This window comes from Malurus melanocephalus, unplaced genomic scaffold, assembly GCF_030028575.1.
Source record: "Malurus melanocephalus ecotype Western Australia unplaced genomic scaffold, MMel_1.1 scaffold_300, whole genome shotgun sequence".
In the NCBI taxonomy this organism is placed as follows: Eukaryota; Metazoa; Chordata; class Aves; order Passeriformes; family Maluridae; genus Malurus; species Malurus melanocephalus.
The window spans coordinates 782,805-803,861 of NW_026623532.1; the positions used below are offsets into that span (position 1 = coordinate 782,805).

General features: G+C 38.5%; 1 protein-coding gene across 2 annotated transcripts; it reads right to left on the reverse strand.

The window, feature by feature from the left end:
- Positions 1 to 863: 863 nt before the first annotated feature.
- On the reverse strand, positions 864 to 18,001 carry FBXL2 (F-box and leucine rich repeat protein 2). 2 transcript variants are annotated; one of them, XM_057377130.1, is made up of 11 exons: positions 17,938 to 18,001; positions 15,659 to 15,727; positions 15,477 to 15,591; positions 15,032 to 15,158; positions 14,763 to 14,837; positions 11,423 to 11,553; positions 7,508 to 7,568; positions 6,011 to 6,055; positions 5,665 to 5,721; positions 1,956 to 2,168; positions 864 to 975 (listed from the first exon to the last, which is right to left on the reverse strand). In XM_057377130.1, exons 2-11 carry the CDS (start codon positions 15,681 to 15,683, stop codon positions 868 to 870), a joined length of 957 nt encoding a protein of 318 aa, XP_057233113.1. In that variant the 5' UTR covers positions 15,684 to 15,727; positions 17,938 to 18,001; the 3' UTR covers positions 864 to 867. The 2 variants fall into 2 exon arrangements, with proteins under 2 accessions (XP_057233113.1, XP_057233114.1); XM_057377131.1 differs by lacking the exon at positions 14,763 to 14,837.
- Positions 18,002 to 21,057: the final 3,056 nt, after the last annotated feature.

A 21,057-nucleotide genomic window follows, 5' to 3' on the forward strand; every position in this document is an offset into this window, starting at 1 on the left:
TGTGCTACACCCCTCTTCCTGGAAGTGCTGCATCCTTTCCTTCCACCCCGCAGAGGTCGCAGAGGACGTGGGGATGGCATTACAAGAGCACCATGGATGGTTGTGGCAGCAGGTACAGTAGAGTGCACAGGCTCTACCACAGTGGATTTCTTACCCCCGTTCAAGGCCGATGGCATCGGGCAGAACGTGCATTGGTGAYGGGCAAGCTTTGTACGAGCAGAGTTCAACTGAACCAAGTCCAAAAAACTTGGAAAGTATTTCTAGTTCTAAGGTTATCTTGAGGTACTACCTTACCTTTTGACATTACCTATTATGTCCTGATACATAATTAAATATGAAGCTGAATCATGAAAAACAACAAGTTGCTGTTTCGCTGTAAGAGCTTATGATTACTTCGCATTTTTTGGTCAATGTCTGCTAAAGCTGATTTGTCCTTAAACCTGATACTTGATCTGTGGTATATGTTACAGAACAGCAGGCTCAGTTCCTTGGCATGGCAGCCTTAAGCCCMCCTTTACATCAGAACTTCACACCGAGCAGTGCTTACAAATGCAAATTAACTTCCAAGTTTTGTGAACTTCCACCAAGTAGCTGCTACGCTGCAATGCCCACGCGTTTGACACAGTACTGCAGTTCTCATGCCAACAGAAGGAAGGAGTTACTAAATACAAACCAAAGCATCACCAACTTAATCCACAGCTGCACATTACGTTTAGATTTTTACCTGGGGAAAAAAAAAACGCTTTTCTTGTCACAAAACTGGATGACCAAACACCACCATTAGGACTTGTCAGGAAAACAACTCCTTCCGCTGACTTGCAGTCCCATTCTTCAACAACAAAATTTTCTGTGTGGCTGCAMTCACTGTCAAAGGATAATACAGCATCTGCAGAGGCGCTGTCCACTCCCTCCGACCGACGGTGGGGGAGTTACTGGAGCAAAGTAAGCATGAACTTTCACGTGAGGTAGATGAGCCTGTGGATGAAGAGGCTGTGTTATAAYGGGAGAAAAAGAACAGAACTGAAAAGAGAAGCAGCACACCTCAACTGTTGTGCCAACAAGTGCTCTGCCATTAAGGTTAGTTAGGGAAAAAGAAAGTGGATACCAGCCAAGCTCTCTTCTCACACATAATTYCTCCTGTTCCATCCAGCTAAGGCACACCAATGTCTGGGCACTCTGCACAGGGCTCCCTTTGGTTTCCCAGCAGAGCACTGATAAGCCCAGACAGCTCTGCATCAGGAGAGGCACATGTTTTGCTGCAGGGGAGAGAGGGATGGATCCTGGCTACTGAAGGATGACTTGCCTGTACCTTGTCTCCCCTATTCCCGCTGCTGTTCTCATCCTGAAAAGCAGCACGAAATAGAATTGTGCATCTGCCCTCACTTTGAGTCACTATCAGGGATGAGCTTTCCGGTTGCAAAATTCTTTGGACACAAATTTGGGATACGAAGCTGCAGMCAAGTTTAGCTCCAAGGCTAAAACGCTGCCCCTGCAAGGCAGGTGTTCCTGGACCTAATGGATATGCAGGGAAAAGGTTTGGGGCTGGATTCCAGGGCCTGMGGGCCCTACAGCCCAGCCCAACAACTGAAATATCCATGCAGATGTTTCACTACTGGCTCTGCATATTCATGTATATTTTAGGATATATATACATACATATATATACACACATATTTAGATATAGCATACACCATCCTAAAAACAGAGGCCCGTATTTGAAAAAAATACAGAAAGCAGAAGATAAGTACTCATCATTCCACCAGCAAAATGTCCTGARTCAGAACTGCCAATTATTGCTGTTCACACAGGAAAGTCACAAACACGGGGACCTAACAAAAGGCTAATCAGACTGTTTATCCAGCCTGCCTTGCCTGGGACACTTGTAGGACATCTACCATCTCAAGCAGTACCAACAGCTCTGGCATTTCCAGGGGAACAAKGCAGGAAACACATACTCTGATCCGTTTGATTCCAGCTCGTGTGACTTGCTGACAGTCATACAGCTCAATTCTCTCCAAGTTGTGGCAGTTCTCCAGGTGTTCCAGAGTCACGTCTGTGATGAGGAGACAGTTATCCAGCTCCAGCACCTGCAGCCTCTCGTGCCCACACGTRCTGTTGCTCAGGTGAAGAATCCCATCATCAGTGATCAGTTCACAGTGAGACAAGCTCTAAAACAGAGAGGCAAACAAACAACATCCTTCAGTCCTAAGCTRCTCGAGCCTCTGGACATCAGAAGCCCTCTTCAACCTCCTTCACTCCAGTGGTTAAACAGCTACAAGTAATACACAGCTGAAATCCAGAAGAGTAAAAAAAGAAACTGCTTTACTCCACAAAAYGGCTGTACTTTTTGCTTCAAAACAAGTTGTGTCCCAAAACACATCCCTGGCAAAACTCCTCAGGCCCCTCTGCTCTCTGTGAATGTGGGAATTCTTTTCCAATTGTCCCACACAGTGCAAACAGCACCATGCCAGAAACAACTTTAAAGGATGATGGAGAACATACGGGAATAGATGAGTATCTGTTCAAGGGTTACTGTTTCACAGCTGCCATGTTCTCATRCATACACCAAGACCAAGCCCGTGCAAGTCCACATAGATAAAGAACAATCACAGTGGACTGATTTCAAAAAAAACAAGCTGTGAGCACTTGGCACCTCAGGCTGTACAGACTGGAGCAATAAACATCTTGTACAGCTGCAGGAGCAGTCTYTTCTGCAACACTCAGCATAATAAACCAAAAAAATCTGCTCCTCTTCAGCATARTTTTTCACTCCCTTGAATTTCAAGAACACGGAAAACGATGCCGCATCTCAGGCAGTGGCACCACATAAAGCACTCTCCTCATTCCTTTAGGGAATTCATGACTTTTGGAGAAGCACGGATGATGACAACAACAGGAAACAGACATTCCTCAGAGGCAGCTTAAGAAAAACCACTCTTTGTCAGCACTGAAATGAATGCTCTCAAGTCTTCCCCAGTGAAACGTGCAGGATCTGTGAACTCTACTCCTCTTGCCCTGGGCTCTCAGCTAGTGCCGTGCTTTTTGCTCAGCTTTGTGTTTTGTCTGTACTTGTACCTAAGTCTAATAGGTTCTGGTTCTGAAGTAGCATTTCCTTGYCCCAAATTCTTTTTTTCAGATAGGAACTGAAGACTAACCACTTGCAACAGTCCAAAAGCCATTTTTAACTCAGTGCAAGCAAACAGTTATGCTCAAAAGGACGCCCTGCCAATCCCCCAACTCTTTGCATGTAGCCTTTCCCCTGTCTGGGTGCMACACATCTATCTTTTATTCCAGCCTGACAAGGCAGCCTGGGGACTACCAACCTTACCCTTCCTTCACTTCATCTACAGTCACGAGCATTTCCTGCCTGCTACCTGCCACACAAGGTCTCCTTTCCTCTACAGTATGAACAGGGAACCGGAGAAAGGCTGGGAGACAGGTCTGTACTTCCCCTGGAGTCTGAAGTCTGGTCCAGCTGGTCCAATTTAACTCACCAAGCATGAGCAACCAGCAGGGACTCCAAGCAATACTACAGGAAGTGCAAACTGTCTCCAAAAGACAAGAGAAATGAAGTGCTTGTCCCTACCAACAGTGTTTAATCTCCTGACACCCATTCTGGCAGTCTCTCAAGTCTCCAAAAACGTCAGCTCTCTCCTCTACCTCCTTTCTCTGTGTACGTGCTCTGAGCACTTGGTTTGGCTCAGAGCCTGGGAACAATCAGCAGCTGCAGGGTTAACCAACATTCATAACAGAGCTGCTGCTCCAAGGAAGGACAGGAGGTTCTGTGAAGCTGTTGGCTAATTAGGAGTATTCCATCCCAGGAAGTAAGCAGCTTATAAAATCAGCTTTCCTGGGACGCASTATTTGGTACTGAAAGGACAATACAGGATGTACAGCTGAGTTCATAGAACTTKGTAGAACAAATATGCCAAATTATACACATTTCATATTAAACCACAGGATTTTTCTGACTTTATAAGCCTGCTAAAAAGCATTAATAATGTGGTATTTTACAAAGACAATTGCTTGAAATCCTAAGAACAAAGAGATATAGTAAATTTTTTTTTAATACATACTAACTGCTGTGTATAAATCAAGTATGGCGTGACATATTATAAGAATTTCACATGCTGTGAAGAATTCAATTGTCTTCTCATTTTCAGGACTATGATGAGTATTTCAGTTTCTCTATTAATTTGAATGTACAGTTATTAAATACTTTACCAGAAATTACATTTTAAGTACATAAGGCAATAAAGTACTTGAGCATTCTGATACTGAAGAAGATTTGCCYATTTCCACCATCTATTGAGTCTCCAAACATGAAAAAAGCAAATTCAAAGTTGATCTCTGCAACTCCAAAATGTCTGTTCTAACTGCAAATACAGGAGTTTACAGGACTTTGGAAGCACCAAGATTAGTTCATGTATTTGGCACCTGCCAGTCTTGTCTTTTTGTGTAGTTCTGAGCCATTGCTGTTCACACACAATCTCTGAGTATCTATTCTTCCTACCCATAGGTTATATATAAAGATATATACCAAATAAAACAGGTTTTCTGATTCTCTTAAGAAAGCTGTGATGTTTTACCAATGCTACACTTCCCTGTCTGTAGGCAAACACACAAAGGCCAGCAAACAGGAGCAGATTCAGAAAAAATGCTTGGGAATTACGATGTTTTATGGCATCTCTGTTGAAGCACTGATAGAACTGGTAAAAAAGATGTTCTTGCAAGAAGATTGTATTGGATTACAATACAAAAATGTGTCCCACAGAAATGGCTCCACATCTCCTGACAACATTTGGTTTAACACCAAGAATGATGGTTCAGAAATTAAGCTAGACAGATAAGGGAAAAGATAAAAAAAAAAAGCCAATAAAAATAGTGAACAAGCTCCTTTTAAGAGCCATCTTTCCTCATGTTGCTACCTTAGTAACACTGAGTGAGTAACACTAATCATAACAGAATTTAATTAAGGAAGCAGAACACCTTCCTTTAATCCCACCTAAGAACAGATTATAAAGATACTTGTTCTCTCATGTAGATCTAAGTAGTTATAACAAATCTACACTAAAGGACAATTGGCCTGAAATACAGGAGCTCCTACTGTATGAACAATCCAGTAATTTTCAAGTATCTTGAAAACCAGACAAATTTATGTTACCTCCAATTTGTTTTGATGATCTGAAAGATCTAAGCTACCACTCCCTGGAAAACAGTTCTTTGAAATACAGTAAGCAGAGTACCCCACTCTMAATCCTCTCCTTAATTTATTATGAAGGAAACCTTCCATAATTTATTATGTATTTGATGTGAAGTGTCATACTCTGTTACAAAACCATTACTGTACACTTAAGAGTGTCTATTAAAGGATCTAAGTGCTTTAATTTTAATCAAATATGTAAGGAATCAAATATGAAGAATGTTAACCATAAAACAAAAGCTTTCAGGTTATTACTGATTTGGTAACATTTTTTTAATCACACAATGCATGTAAATATTTTAGGAGTAATGTGCTGCTTTTAGAATAATTATGAAACTTGCAYATAATTTGCACAGTATCACTGTACATCAGGAATGATTTCTAGACACAGAGTGAACAGCCTGGGTTTGAACTGTGGGAGTTGTGTCCCTGTGTGTTTTGGGGGCAGGAGTTACACTTACCAATGCTTGTAGCTTAGGACAGTGTATGGAAAGTTGTATCAATGTGCTGTCAGTTATCTAGGAATAAAAGAAACAAACAAGCCATCAGCAACAGACAGCAGAAGAGGCAGCCCTCACATAAGGGATCTCTTTCTCTACCAGATGAGGGTTCTGTTATTTCTGGAAAACAAYCCATCACCTGTCACTCTCCAAGTATTTCCCTGTATAGAATTTCCCAATAATTATTTTTATTTCCGACCATAACCACAACACTATTTATAAAAACCAAAGAACATCTAGATGAAGATGTTAGTGTATTGCATTCTTATACTGGACATTAAATATTCCTTTTAATATTAAATCTCACCAAAACACACTCTTCCAAGTCCATCTTCTCCAGCTCATGACAATTCTACAACAAACAAAACATGAAAAGATAAAAAAAAGAACGAATAAAACAACATACAGATATGAAATCATGCACCGGGCTAATAATAAGGGATAGCACAGCTTGCAAGAGGAAACTGAGATCTAAATCCCTTCAAACATTTGATCACCATTAAAAGACAAAAAAACCTTTTAAAATAWATAAATAGATGCATGAACAAGGAACACTCCACTTCCCTCTACATTTCAGCTTTTCTCCTAGTGAGTGAAATGTCTCCCTCTTGCCCTGTAAGGTTTGAATAGGACATACCAATGCTCATCACCCCTGCTTCCCTTCCACCCTCACTCCAAACCTAAGGCATTTACAGACTGCACTAAATCAGCTCATCAGCACACATACAAATCCAACTGCTGTGTTTATCAGCCTAAACCAAACTCATCTGGAATACACTTAAGCCTATGGCACATCTCTCTTTGTTGTCATACATTAAAAGAAGCCTTAAAACCAAATTGCTTTGCCAATGAATGCTGAAAATATTAAAATAAGGTCTACTTTAAGGGTAGRAGAAAGCTGCATGTCACATCTACACAAGTAACTTTCTCAGCATTCTGAGAGACCCGCTGCAAGCTTCCAGAAGTGCTTTCAATATCTGATCATGACTAATTTCACGAATATCACACAACCTTGTGACCTTGCAGYAGACCACATTGAAGTGAGCTGTGGCACTATTCCCAATCCATTTTTTCCAGGAATAGAAAAAAAAAAAAGGTTTAACTTGCAGCCCCCAAGAGCAGGGTTGAGGTGACTACCAAGAGCCTGAGGCTGTTAGTGCTGAACAATCAGAAAACCACTCTGTTTAACCACTGTGGCTACAAAACAAAAAACCAACAAACCCTTTCATTCACAATAAATATCAGSAGCATAAATGAATCCCATTTATAGAATATATTTTTTGTCTTCAGGTTTCCTAAACCAGCAAGTATACAAGTCTAACGTGAAGCATTTGATACCGACAATATACTTACTGTACATATTTACAGCATGAACCAGGGCTCAAGTGCTTATAGTTTATAACRTATAGTGTTCTGTAATTTAAAGTTACCCTCAGAACAATCTACTCTATGCTGATTTTTTAAATGCAAATATCACAAGATTGTGTATCATCAATATAAAGGAAATTTGGCTAGAACACATAACACGAGTTTAGAATTATGTTAAGTGTAATAAATACAATTGGAACAAACTTAAAAAGAGAGGAAAGAAGTGAAAAATGCAATGATAGATGGCAAATTAGATCAAGTTGCAGATCTAAATATAATCCATAAATAAAATAGCTTTTCAGTCCCCTCCTCCACTGGCTTCTTTCTATTTGAATTTTCCTCTTCTCATATTGCTTCCCAGCAGGACTAGATCAATTCACAGCTGCTCAGSAGCAATGAAACAAGGCAAGCTGTAGCCTTCTGAAATGACCCTTACCCGTGCTAGGAGGGTAAACCCAGCATCTGTAAGATGTGAACATCTTGCRGCTTCCAAAATCCTGGAAAAGTTTTAAATGTTAAAGAAAATATTAACATCGAGAAAAGCAAATGTATTTGAGATACAGATCTGTCTTCTGCAACTTAAAAAGTTCTCAATAGCAACTGTGTATATATATATATATATATATACACATATATATATGCATATATACAGATACAGATATATAGATATATACAACCCCCCTCATTTTTCACAGTGATTTGAAATTAAAAAGCAGACTTAATCCAGTTTATCAGGAGATTCTGACAGTCAGTGAACACTTAGTGGAAAAAAATTATACACATTTARAGGCATTTTAACCTCTTGTTTCAGTAAAAGCATAATGACCAAATTTTCTCATGTCTGAGGAAAGATATGGAAAATTAAACCTTGAGTTAAGGAAAGTGCAGATGAAGCCTTTATCTCAGATCCGTTATCYAAACAAAGGCTGCTGGGAAGCTACAAAGCAGGGAAGTGCTTACTAGAAATCCCCTCAGAGCCTCTGCATGAAGCACAGTGAAGCAATTTACCAGAAATCAAGGAGCTTAAAATCTCCAAGCCCACAGTAAAAACAATAAACTRTGCCAACACAATCTTGAAGAAAACCATACAGTGTTTTGGAAACATAATCCTAACACTTCCGAGAGGCATTGGGAAATAGTATTGGAAAAAAAAAACCCCTAAACAGTCCCAAACAGCACCACTAGCATGCACAACAGGCCTCCATCCCATTAATGTTTTGCTGTCTTTGTTACCACTGTCCTTTCTTTAGTCAACACTTTCCTTCACAGGTGGAGTATCAAGATGAAAAAGGGGAAACCACAGTGCCATGGAATGMGCAGCACAAACCAAGTGCAACTCACCTCAACAAACACTGCTGCTATACATGGGGCTGGTGAGGAGGAGCCAGGAAAAGAGGGACAAAAGAACTTTTTGTGGCAATACTGAGAGGCCTCCAGGTCCTTCCACTGGTTTARGAGGTCATTAGAACAGTCTCTCCAGCCAGAAAGTGCAAAGGGAAAAGCCATGTGTGTGCATGGACATAATACAGCCCCACCAAAGTACAGGATGTGGGGCTCTAACTATGACTTTGCTGGATCAGCCTTTTCCAAGTCAAAGCAAGAGGGCAGCCAAATTTAGAGCTGAGCAGCCCCACAGGCTTGAAAAGCCATTTCCAGGGCTCCAGTTTTCAAACGAAGTATAAACTCAAGCCAAGTACAAGACAGGCACCTCTTCCCAAATGGATGGTTCTAATGCCTCTGCCTTTCTTTAGACTCACATTTGGGAATTCTGTGCCCTTCCACCAAGCACAGTTAGCAGCCCATCATCARGTACTCTCTGCTATTCTGAAAATTGCCTATGATACCACACAGGGCAAAAACACCACCACCACAAATAACCCCCATGATTCAGGACACATTTGTTACCCTTCCAACTCTTTTCATCATTTACTTGCTACAAATCCCATCTCATTACATGGCTGACTTTAAAGGGGCRTGGAGAGGGAATGGCACCTGCAACATAGTGAGGATTCTACTTACTGCACACCCAGCAGAAGATGACAGAAACAGCAATAAAAAAAAWWWAWAAAARTATCAAGCCCCTGTTTGAAAAAMCAGGTGGGAAAGCWCTRGGCAGCATGGAAATAAAGAGCAAASTTCTGATTTTTGCTTCTGTTTTAGTGATTGTGCTTCAATACGGAGGGCTCTTCTTTTTTCCCGTTAAAACTGACTTGAATTTCCCACTCAGTGATTTGTGGAAAAGTACCTAACATAGGAACTGATGAGGCAAAATGACATYCAAGAGCAGATGCGCCACTCTCACGAAAGAACTTTCTCACAGACAGACTCAGAGTTGCATTCATTGTGTACAGCTGCCTTTYGGGCACACCTGGAATGTCTCTGCACTCGGCACATCCCTACTCCTTTGGAATTAGCAGCCAGTGGGGCTGAAAGGAATTTCATCCTAACTTTCACAGCCCCACCCTGWCAAAGACATTCATGATTCACAGGTGCATTTCCTGACAATCCTTACCAAAATACCTACCAGTATTCTAGCATTAAAAAGAGCTAATAAAGAAAAAAAAAAAGGGAAAGTAGCAAACACCTGAAAGAGCAAATGTGAGGAGGTATGACAAGACACCTGTATCTTGACCTGAAATAAGAAATACAGCTGAAGGGTGTGCTGAAAGCTTGACCTAAGCTTTCGTCCAAGGAAATATTTGTGACTTATAACAGCTGCATCATGGAAATGCAACAGTATCATGGAAAGCAGCATAGCAGGATATTCAAGATCCTGAAGTGAAGTGAGAGTAGCACAGCATAGAAAATATTTAGAAATTTCCTAACAGGGCCAACAACTCCRCAACTCCAAGAGAGGCAGCAGTTTTCTTTTCACTCAACACTGAACTATTCAGAAGGTACAGAACAAGGGCAGAATTACACTTCCCTTGACTTCCAACATAATTTTTATCAAGTACTTTCCATCCTTGATCCCAAAAGTCTAGATGTAACCAGCTGTATCATCTGTCCTTCCAACATGCAGTAATCCTCAGCAGTAATCACTGCAAAGGGTTGTTTTCTTTCCTTATGCTGTTCCTCATTAGAGCAGCAGAGAGGCAGACGCCTTCCCCCTCGTGGCACACACAGGGGCTGACAGTTTATCTACCAAAGACAAAACTATTCCTGCTGCAGGCATACTGTCCTTGGAAAGAACTGCACAACTAACAGCAGTTTAGACCTCCTTTTATTTCCCATCTGAGATGTTAATTGAGAAAATGAGACAARTAGTGGAAAAAGACCAGCAACAACAGCAGAGCTTTCTAAGGAACATCACTAAGTGTGTCAGAAGACTCCTAAGCCTCTAGTAAGTACCAACAGTGACACAAAGGGGACCGTCAGCCTGGAATTGTCTCAAGGATAGTCTTGTACAGTAAAAAAAGCTCTTTTTTCACTCATTCAGCTAAAGGAACACTTTAGCATATGGTTCACTGGCATTTGAATGTAGCATCCCCTAATTTTTACAGACTACACATTCCTCCACTGTCTGTGGTTTAAGGATAACAAGTTCTGACTCCTGCATGTTCCTGTCATAAATGTCAATTTGTCAWCCAAAAATCTTATCTTTTTATTAAATTTACATTAAAATTAGAAGAAGTGCTATATGTCTCTACAATATGTCTCTACAACCAGGGAGCTGCTGCATAACTGACTGGTTTTAAAGCCTGCCATAACATATATGTCAGCACAAATTACACAAATTATAATTGATAAGCTCCTATTGCTCAAAACATCTCTCATAAATATCAATCTTCAGTGCTTACAAAGACAATAGCACACTTTATATCAGAGTTCCAGAACACCAGGCTGTACTGCAGAGCATATTAAAAGCACTTTTATAATAAAATCTTAAAATATAATAATTAAACATGATTTAGCTATTTGTTTGTAAGACAGATGACTGCATAAAACCACATCAGAGTACAAACACCACAAGACACAACACAACTACAGATATCTCTATCTTTAAAAAAAATAATGGGCTTTAAATCATCTTTTCTTCTAGCTTGTAATTAGTATCTAAAATATTTAGCTAGGAGCACAGAATTGAACTACTGAATTCAGCATGTTTTATTTTTCATATATTAACTCTTGTTTTTCTAGTATCTAGTATCACCGTGAACTACATTAATATGAAGCTACAGAGGACCAGCCCTCAAGTTTATGTACTTTTAACTTAATGTTTTGATTGCAAAGGTAATGCAAACAGCACAGAGTTAAACTAAACCTGTAGCTACCAGCTCATCTTCAGAAGTGAATTTCTTAGATCAGGCCACTAAGAACATGACAAACAACACACTCATGATATACTCACTTCAGCCTTGGGCAGTTTAGACCAAGTGCTGTGAGAGAAGCATCTGTCAGGTTGCTGCAGCCTGAAACACAGAGTGACTGCAGTCTATGGCATCCTCTACAGATTTTCACAATGCCTTCATCTGAAATTTGCTGCAACAMAGAAGGCTGAAGTTACTTCTTATCAAGAATCAGCCAAGAACAAGAATCAAGAYATCACTGAACTGCTACTGTTACACTGTATATAACCAAAGCAACCCAGATTTTGAAGCAAAAAATACCACTGTGAAACCACATACAATAACACTGAAGATAACACTGAAGATAATGAACACTCACAATTCCTACTTAATTATGTATTTTTCCATAGATTTTAAGCCCTACTCTAAGGCAGTCTGAAGCACAGAGGGAGAGTTGTTTGTTGTTATCTCCCTTTTWCACTTTGTTTTTGTTTTCTAATTTTTCACTTTCTTTTTAAAAATTGTGCTCACTTCTTATATATTGGTGGGATTGAGGTCTTTTGTTCCAGTGACAGTGTAAGTTTGGGAAAAATGTGAAAGTGATCTTAAAGTCCCACAGCAAGAGAGCAAACTACCTAATTTGCACAGGAACCGTAGGACACCAGGGCAAAATACTTCACTTTCAGATAATTTTTGAAGGAAGAGTTACAGGGAAACAATGACACATAATCTGTTCTTTACAGAAAATRAGTGAAAAAGCCAGGTTTGCCCTACCCTATGCAGTTGTCTTGAGATGAAATGTTTAACTCAAGAGAGGATTTTTCATTTCTCAAATTTTTTTTGTAGCAGATACTCTGTAAAGAGTAACTCTAAAACTGGAAAATGAATAAATAAGTTTTCTCTCTGGAACAGGAACTATAAGAAATAGCTCCATCACAGCTACACACAAAATAGCAACAGGAACTGGACTGCTGTGTGTGTGCAAATATGATTTTGYTTACAAGTCTTCTATTCCAGAAAAAGCTCTCTCTCCTCCTCCTCCTTCTAACACTATGAATTTAATTTTTCTGCTGGGTGGAACAGGTTGTTTTATTTCCTGGCATAATATTACTCTTACAATAGTAACAAAGACTTCCATTTTATTTTAATAGAGAATATTAATAAGAGAGTATTTTTAATAGAGAATACACAGTCCTTGTATAAGCCCCTCATATGAGCACATTCATACAACTGTAGCATTTTTCTGATGCTATTACYACAAACATAACCCTTCCTAGATAAAAACAGGATGAGAAATAGCAGTTAGCTCAGCAACCTTATGCTCCTCACCCTAACCCAGCACGTTTTAATAGCAGAAGTTTAGATTTGCAACTTGTTCAGTTAAATTTGAATTATTGTAGGCAGAAAACTAGAAGTCCCATTTTCTTTTTGTGGATCCAGAAGGATTTGCATCATCTACAGGTAAGAAAATCAGCTTTGGAGTTTTGTCCAACACATCTGTCAGGTATTTCTAGATTTGAGTCTCCAAAACCATGGCATTTTCTGGAGCTGTTTCATTTCCTTTGAGAAATACTCATGACACTATTRCTGGGGAAATGGACTGCTTTGAAGGTAAGGACTATGTAAATTTCATGCTGCTGTAAAAAGCCCTCAGGTTATATAGGAAAATCTTCCACTCTGAAATTGCTTGTGATTCCAACGCCTACATCCSTCTCAGGAAAGAAAAGTGTTTGAAAAATGTCTGCCAAGTGCCTGGTTTCTAAAATCTTTCTCTAAAGATGAACCTTTCAGATGTGCAGTTTCCAGAGCAAATGTAAGTTCATTCCATAGCTGCTGGAGCTGGCCTGGCATTTTGCAAGGCCCATTAAACACAGTCACTGGAATTACAGTGGGGGTCATATCATATCAAGCTCAAGGACACCTGCTGTGTGAAAATCAGTGCTAGCCCTTTGATCATAAGGAGCTGGGATGTTTCCGAGCTACAGCAAACAGGACACACCTCCAGTGAAATAAAGCTTTAAAGCACATGTAACTAGGGAGAACACAGAGTAGCAATTAAAAAACTCAAAGGAAAAAATACTTTCCCTCAGGAAAGTTTTTTTGTTTGTGCTACAAAACAGACATCCTGACCAAGGGAAATCTCTGGTGCACTTCTATGCCAATGCCACTGTTAAGTGGGAGAGACAGGAACCRATTATCATCAGATGTCTTGAGAGCCTTTCACAAAACCAGTCAGAAAAAAACCAGGCTTTGATATATCTCATTAGTCTCAGGCAAAACACAACTGAAAAAGAACTTGGGAGAAAGAAGGCAGCAAAAGGAAGAGCAAAAGGGGAGGAAATTATGCACTGACTTTATTTATTTCAGTGTGGTTCTGACCAAAAGAAGGAACCTCCTTTCACTGCTGTTATCTTTAAGTGCCYAGCTTCAGTGAGTACCTAAATTCAGACTGAAAAATTCACTTTCACTGAACATCTGGATCACGGAATCTCAAAGTTTGTATTCATATTGTTCTTACTTTCTGCAATTTTAATGTAACTTTTAATAATCCCTAATATTCAAAAATATTCAACACTTTAAAGAACTCTGTGAGGGTCTATCTTAACAAAAAAATGTTCCCATGCCCTATTCATTCAGGAATAATCTGTAAAAAGACTTGAAAGTTTTGCTGGTTCTTATCATACTTTCTAGTAATAAAACCAGAAAACTTTTCAAAAACAAACAAAAATATAACTTCATTGTTCAAATCTGCATGATTGAAACACTGAAATACTACTTTATTTCAGTATTTTCTATGGCTTATTTGCAGGGAAAGAATTACTTAGATATATTTAAAATCTAAAATAAGGTCTTTCCCATTCCTGAAAAGTCACATCAGAAACAACAAAAAAGCAGACATAAACCAGAGCAAAGAYGATTTGTGTTCTCTAAGTAGAATTCAAAGTACATGAATGATTCCCAGTCATTTCATTACTAATGAATGTGTCCTTCCATTAATATTGGAAAAGCATTCCCTTCTGCTACTTAGATGATTCTGAATCATCTTCAGTTATGATGCCATTACATTTTACTCTCAATTATGTAGTCCAGAACAGGACTTCTGCTCAATTAGAAATCTTAGAATTATGAATAGGCCAAAATGCTACACAGTTCATGAAATCTGAATGAATGCAGTTAATTCTTACTCTAGAGTTTACCATAGTTAAAAGATGCAATGAGGGGGAAAAAAATAACCCAACATTTCAAGTCACAACTTAGCAGTAGAAAAAGACAGCTCATTTAAAGCCACTATTCCACATAAAATCCTGTAACTGCAGAACTGTACTACGTGAATTTCTTAATTCATTAGCATTCAAAAATGAATTCTGATTCTTACAGAATGTGGAAKTTTCAAATACTTACTGTACATGATTGCAAATTCAGGATTACAAGCTCATGACAGTGATTTTGAATATGTTTCAATGCTTCATCTTCTAACTGTATTTAGTAATTAAATTGGACATAGGAAAAGAAACAAGAAATTAAAAGCACAGCAAAGCAGCCCAAAGAACGTACACATCTTGCAATATTGAACAAATTACTATAACAAAAACGGTATTTTTTAATTCATGGAGATTTCAAAACCCAAAATAAAATTTTATTCCTAAAGGATCACCCAAGCAATTATGTACCTGTGTGCAACCTCTAAGAAATAGAGCTTTTAGTCCACTACACCCTTTCACCAGTGCTTCAATACCATCCTTCGTAATCTGATCACACCAGGAAAGATTCAAATGTTCCAGATTTCTGCAACCCTCACTGGGAGAATTAAAAAAATACATAAAGTTAAATCCAGCCTTCAAATAGTCATAACAGTGGGAAACCCAAATTAAACACACTGTTAGAAATTAATGATAGCCAGTGGACCGTGCCCGGCCTCCACAGAAAAGTCATGAGAAAAGACCACACACAAACACCATAGTCTACACCCAAGAAGTCCTAGATATAGAATACAGCCAGTGCTGATTCACAGTATTAAGGTTCAGCACTTAATTTAAATCAATTTTTTAAATTTTATTAAATGCTGAACAGCTCTTTAAATGCTTTTCTTTAACACAAAACACTGAATCTTCTTACCTTAAGCCTTTTAAAGAACTGTTTGTGATGGCTACACAAGATGTCAGATCCAGATGTTTCAGCTTGGAACAGAATCTGCTAAGACTGTAACACGTGCTGCAAAACAGCAGACACACTAAAAATACCTTCAGCTACTTCTGTTTCCAAATTTWCCCATCAATCAAAAAACCTTTTTGACTTACCTGTCAGTGATCTTTGTGCACCCATTCAGATTTAAGTGTTCAATGTTTCTGCAGTTCTGTGCAAAGGTCCTAAAACACCAAGAAAGAGCTGAACTAAAATAATGTTCCAAGTGCAATGCAGTCACTAGAGCGCGCTCTGTCCTGTACCTTCTCCCACCTCAGTCAAAAAGCCTGATCTTCAAGMCACAGAGTAATTGTAAAGTATGCCTCAAATACATCTGTTTCMGTGGTTGTTTCTTCCTTTTCCTACTGCAAGTTTCTGGTCTTAGGCAAGTGYTGTTTCTCTCTCAAACACCACTTGGACACGTCGGTTATTTGTGTCATATAAGTGCCAGAACTTATTTACTTCAAATACCGTAACTGAAAACTCAAAGGGCAAAACCAGAAAGTTATAAGCATCACATCAGTTAAACATTAGGCTTCTGGGGAGAGTTTTTGTRTATCTCATTACTGAAGTCTTCGTAGGTCTTAATAAGGAGCTCGTTCCCACACCAAATGGAAAGGGACACACCTGGTGCAACACCAAAGTGTGACCTAAACCTWTTGGACTACCAGCAGAAAGCCCTGTAGGCTGTAAATTACTTCTTTATTATTTTAAAAATTAAAAAGCATCAGTGTGCWCTACTGGGTATGAATTTTGAGGATGATTGGATTCTACTGCTGAGAGCCTGTATGTATCATTATATAATTATCCTGAAGAAAAAAAWAAACTTTCTTTTAATCTCTGCAAGTAATATTTACAGCTGTGTTGCACTTTAGAACACTGTTTTGATGCCCATGTTTCCTTCAACTGCATGGATTTTATTGGCAGGAGGGAAGRRAACATATAAAACCAGTTTTGTCTGGAGGCTTGCCCCGGTTAGCAGATCTGACTACACACTCAGCTGGTAACAACTTCTGGCTCTCCAGTGTGGATTGAAAACAATGGAAAAAAAAGCCCCAGCAAGCAGTTATACTGGCGAGAGTTTCCACTTGAATTCTCAAAACAGCTATTCCAAAATTCATGTACTGGAGGGAGATTTACAATCAAGACATGCTTCAAATCACTTGGAAAGATGTTACACTCCAGAGGAACAGCAAACTGCCTCTGAGATTCAAGCGTGAGACATGTCCTGACAGACCTACTACAAACATTCAGTGCTTGCATGGCAAATACCTACATCAGTAATTGGCTATTTTGCATAAAAGCATATATTTTGCATAAATCCTGAGAAGAAGGATAAATAGAAAAATTAATATCACCCACAGAACTAATGGATCTGGAAACAACTCAACACAAATAGCYTTATAAGAACAGTCACTTTCAGAACAAGTGTCTGAAAATTATTAATGCATGAATTTATTCTAGAGACAAAAATTAATGAATTAGACTGACTCATAAATTTTAGAAATAGCTAAAAGGCACAGGACACTAGCTTAATGCCCAGTGCTTAACAAAGTTTTTGTGCTTGTATTYTCCACCTGAGAAGGGCCACAGTACATCAGACAGAACACCATCCAGCCCAGGCTCCTGGGATAGAGGAAGAAAGTGTAACTGCAAAAAGYCAGACCCAAGCCTTCCTCCAAGTGTTCTTTGAGCCCTAAAGTACTTGTGGTTTAAGAACCCTTCASCTAGAGGTAGGATCTTTGGGTTTAAATGCTCACAGAAAAATCCAGAGGAGCCTGGCTAAACAGTTTGCATTACATAAAGCTTTTTATAGACTCGAACAATCTTCTGGGAGCAAATGGCACAGTTCAGTTCATATACCATGAAAAACAAAGATCACTGTCTTCTCTAGAGCATCCCATAGTTTTTGCTGCCTGGCTGTTTTTATATTAGGCCAAGAAGAGAATCCCAGGTCTTTCCTGATTTTGTAGGCTCTCAATTGTATCAGTGTTTATCTTTCCTCCTATTGCTAGGGTCACCGTTTGTCAAGACTAGACAATAAACAACAAAATGAGCACTAATCTTGAGAATCTGACTATTGTAGGATGCCAGAGTATAGTCTGAAAACATTTCAACCACTTGAAAATGGAGCAATATCWACAAAACCCTAATGAAAGAAAAGGACACATTTCTCAAAAGCACAGCCTTTATTTCTTCATTTTCAGAAAATAACAGAAGCTATACTTTGATCTCAAACTGATGTCTCATTTAGTCATTATCAAGGTACTAAGTACTTACCTAAGTATCTCATTTTGGTCATCAGTCAGAATACAGACAAATGTAACAGTAACCTAATTGCATGTGGTATAGACATTAGGAAAKAAGAGATATTTCCATTGAGGATTTTACTTACTTTAAAGAGGAGTCTCCAACACCAAGACATCCTCTCAGACTAAGCTGTCTCAGGAACCCACCACACCTTTTCGATATATTTTCCACAACACGACCCTTAAACAAAACAAAAGCAAGATTTAACTCAGTTTTATTCTGACATAATATTCTAACCAAATTAAAAATCCCAGGAGATAAAACCAGCCCCAGCCACACCCGACCAGAACTACAACTCTGAATTTCTTTTGCTTCTTTAAGAAAAAACAGCTACCTGTTGAGAACCTTCACTCACACTCAGGTGCTATTCAATTCAATCTTTAATTCTCTCTTCTTCCTTTGATCACAYACGGCTCAAGTTTTTGTTGCAGCAGGCCCTACCCATCAAGACTACCAAAATGATCCTCAAGGTTTGTCAGATGTGTAGGGAACTGCCCCTGGGTGGAATGGAAGGCCTGGACACTCCTCAAAGGTGACAGACACTTCTACAGCACGTCAGTTTAAATTGCCCACAGAGACGTGCTTAGACCAGCACATCATGACAGCCTCCAGTGAGTGTCTGTTTTGCAGCTCCTGCCATAGGCACGGCTGCAACTGAAAGGTGTCAAACACCGTGGTGGGAGCAGCAACAGCAGGACTAATACCTAACAGCACTGTGCATTTTTTTTCTCAYCCTTTAAAGAAGAAATAGGTATATAATTACAGGTCAGTGAATTCTTCACTGTCCTTGTTTTCCTCTCATGTTACCATGGGATGGTAACAATTTTACTGAAACACTAATATGTTTCTTATATTTTATTKTCTTGTCTAGTACTAAAGTCTTGGCCATCACTATGTAAAAATATTTTCTTATCAGAGCTTGTTTCTTGGTCCATAAGTAACATTGCTTATCTTATCTCTCAGAAGAATTTACACCAAAACAAACAAACTGAAAATCATATCTTTTTAAAAGCTTATCAATTAATCAGAATTATTTCTCAGCAAAGGCCAAGTACCTTTACTGTAAGGAATATTCTTCAATGAATAACATATAATAAAAGTTCATATTACATTGCAGAAAAAAGCCAAACCCTAACGAACTATTCAAAGAAAAGACAAACAAATAATAAGTTTTCTCACACCCATTTATTTCTTTAATCATGTAAAATCTCCCAAAAAACAGCACACTAAAGAAGACAACTTTAGTGCATTTGAATGCATTTGGCTGTTTGAATAATTTGTCACTCAAAAAAGTAGTTCTTCAATCTACCCCACCTTACAATTGGTTCCACATATCAAGAAATTCTAAGGTACATTTAGTTTCAAGATCACACATTTTTGATAGAAAAGAAACATTTTTAATATGTTTTTCCCCCTCCTCACTTTATTCTCTACCATATGAGGTCTTAAATATAGAAAACTTCACAAAACTGAACTTTTCATTATTTGATATTCTCAGATAAAGTACTGACTGAAAAATCACCAAACAGCACAACATTCAACTCAGCACAAAGTTGTCAAACACAATTAGCAGCTTTTACCTGTACTAAATCCATAGATATAAAATATGCTATTAAAACAGCTAAACAGARTTCTTAGACACCAAATGTTAAACTGTATCTTGTTTAAGCACTARCTTGTGTAATAATTTCTGGTTGAACACACTCCTATGAGTAAACTTTAGGGGTTTCTATTATAAATGTACTTAAATATAACATACTGAAATATATGAATTGCTCCAAACCACAATAGCTTTTTATGGCAAAAGAAGGTCATAACTTAGTTTCATTCCTTCTCCTAAATGCTATGCTACAAACACCACTAGGTAAAATACGTGACAAAAATATTGAAAATTTGAAAAAACAATACTATGTTTCTAAATACCAAAATTATTGTAAACACATAAAAGCCTCATCAACAGAAGGGCTGCAGACCTGTGGGGCTTTTCTTTATTTCTTAGCAAATGAGGAATATAAGTTTTTCTAAAGGCAACTGAAAAGATGTCATTAAAGCTGCCAATTGTCTTTGACACRTTTAGATTGAGGCAGATACCTAAAATCCTTCTCCTACCTCTGGCAAGATCCTTATTTAAGATGAGTAGAGCACAGGAGTTGGCAATAAAGTTTTAAAATAGAGGTGAAAAAATTTGCCCTCTATGTTACTATAAAGCTTTAGGAACAGTTTGTACCATGGTTAGCAAAATACAGCAAATGAAACACATCTGGATTTTATTCATGCAACTAAGAAACTAAAATATAAAATACATAAATAAATCTATTATTCTAGTCTAAATTTAATTTGTATCAAACAACAAATAATAAACCAGTTCCGATTGAATCAAGGATTGTTGTTCCCCACCAATTTTTGTCTTAATCTCCAGATGTCGTTTTTAATTTTGTTATGCATACCTATGAGAGCATTAATGCAGACATGTTTATCTTACAGAAGACAAGTCTGCGCTAAAACCTTTCATTATACACTGAAAAGGACTTGCTGCACATGTACCTGCATTTCATGCAAGTTCAAAACTTACAAAACAAATGGTCATAATATGGTAATCAGACACACACCAAATCAAATCTAGGCAAGTCCTCAGTAAGAAAAGTTGCTCAACATTTTAGTGCTTCAATCTCCAGATCTTATAGCCAAGTGTCCCGTGAGTTCCCAGCACTAGATGGCCCCCTCACAGAGAGATTTGGGACCAGCAACAAAATTATCCTCTAGATGGTAAATGTGATTCCAAGAATCTCACTCCATCCAGAGGCAGTGTTTACACCTTTCCTTTCTGGAAATGAGCAAGTTTCAATTTCTAGTGCCCTGTATGTATATGATATATGAAAATTATCACAGCTGGCAACCAAAACTGAAACACTCATCCAGGAAAAGAAAAAAGAAAGCAAATACAGAGTTCTTTTTCATTTGCTYCTTCACAGCTTTTTCTTGAACTTACTCATTAAAACATGTGAACACAAGCACAGTCTGTGGGGCACTCAAAATGGGCTATGCTCTTAAACATCTCCATAGGAATGAAAAATACCCTAAAAATGAAAGACACTAACCTCTATATCCGTTTGAAAGTTAAAGAGGTCTATTCTTTGCCAATTGCTTCCATCCAGAGCTAAAACATTCCATGCCTACAGAAAACAAATACAGTTTATTTATTACC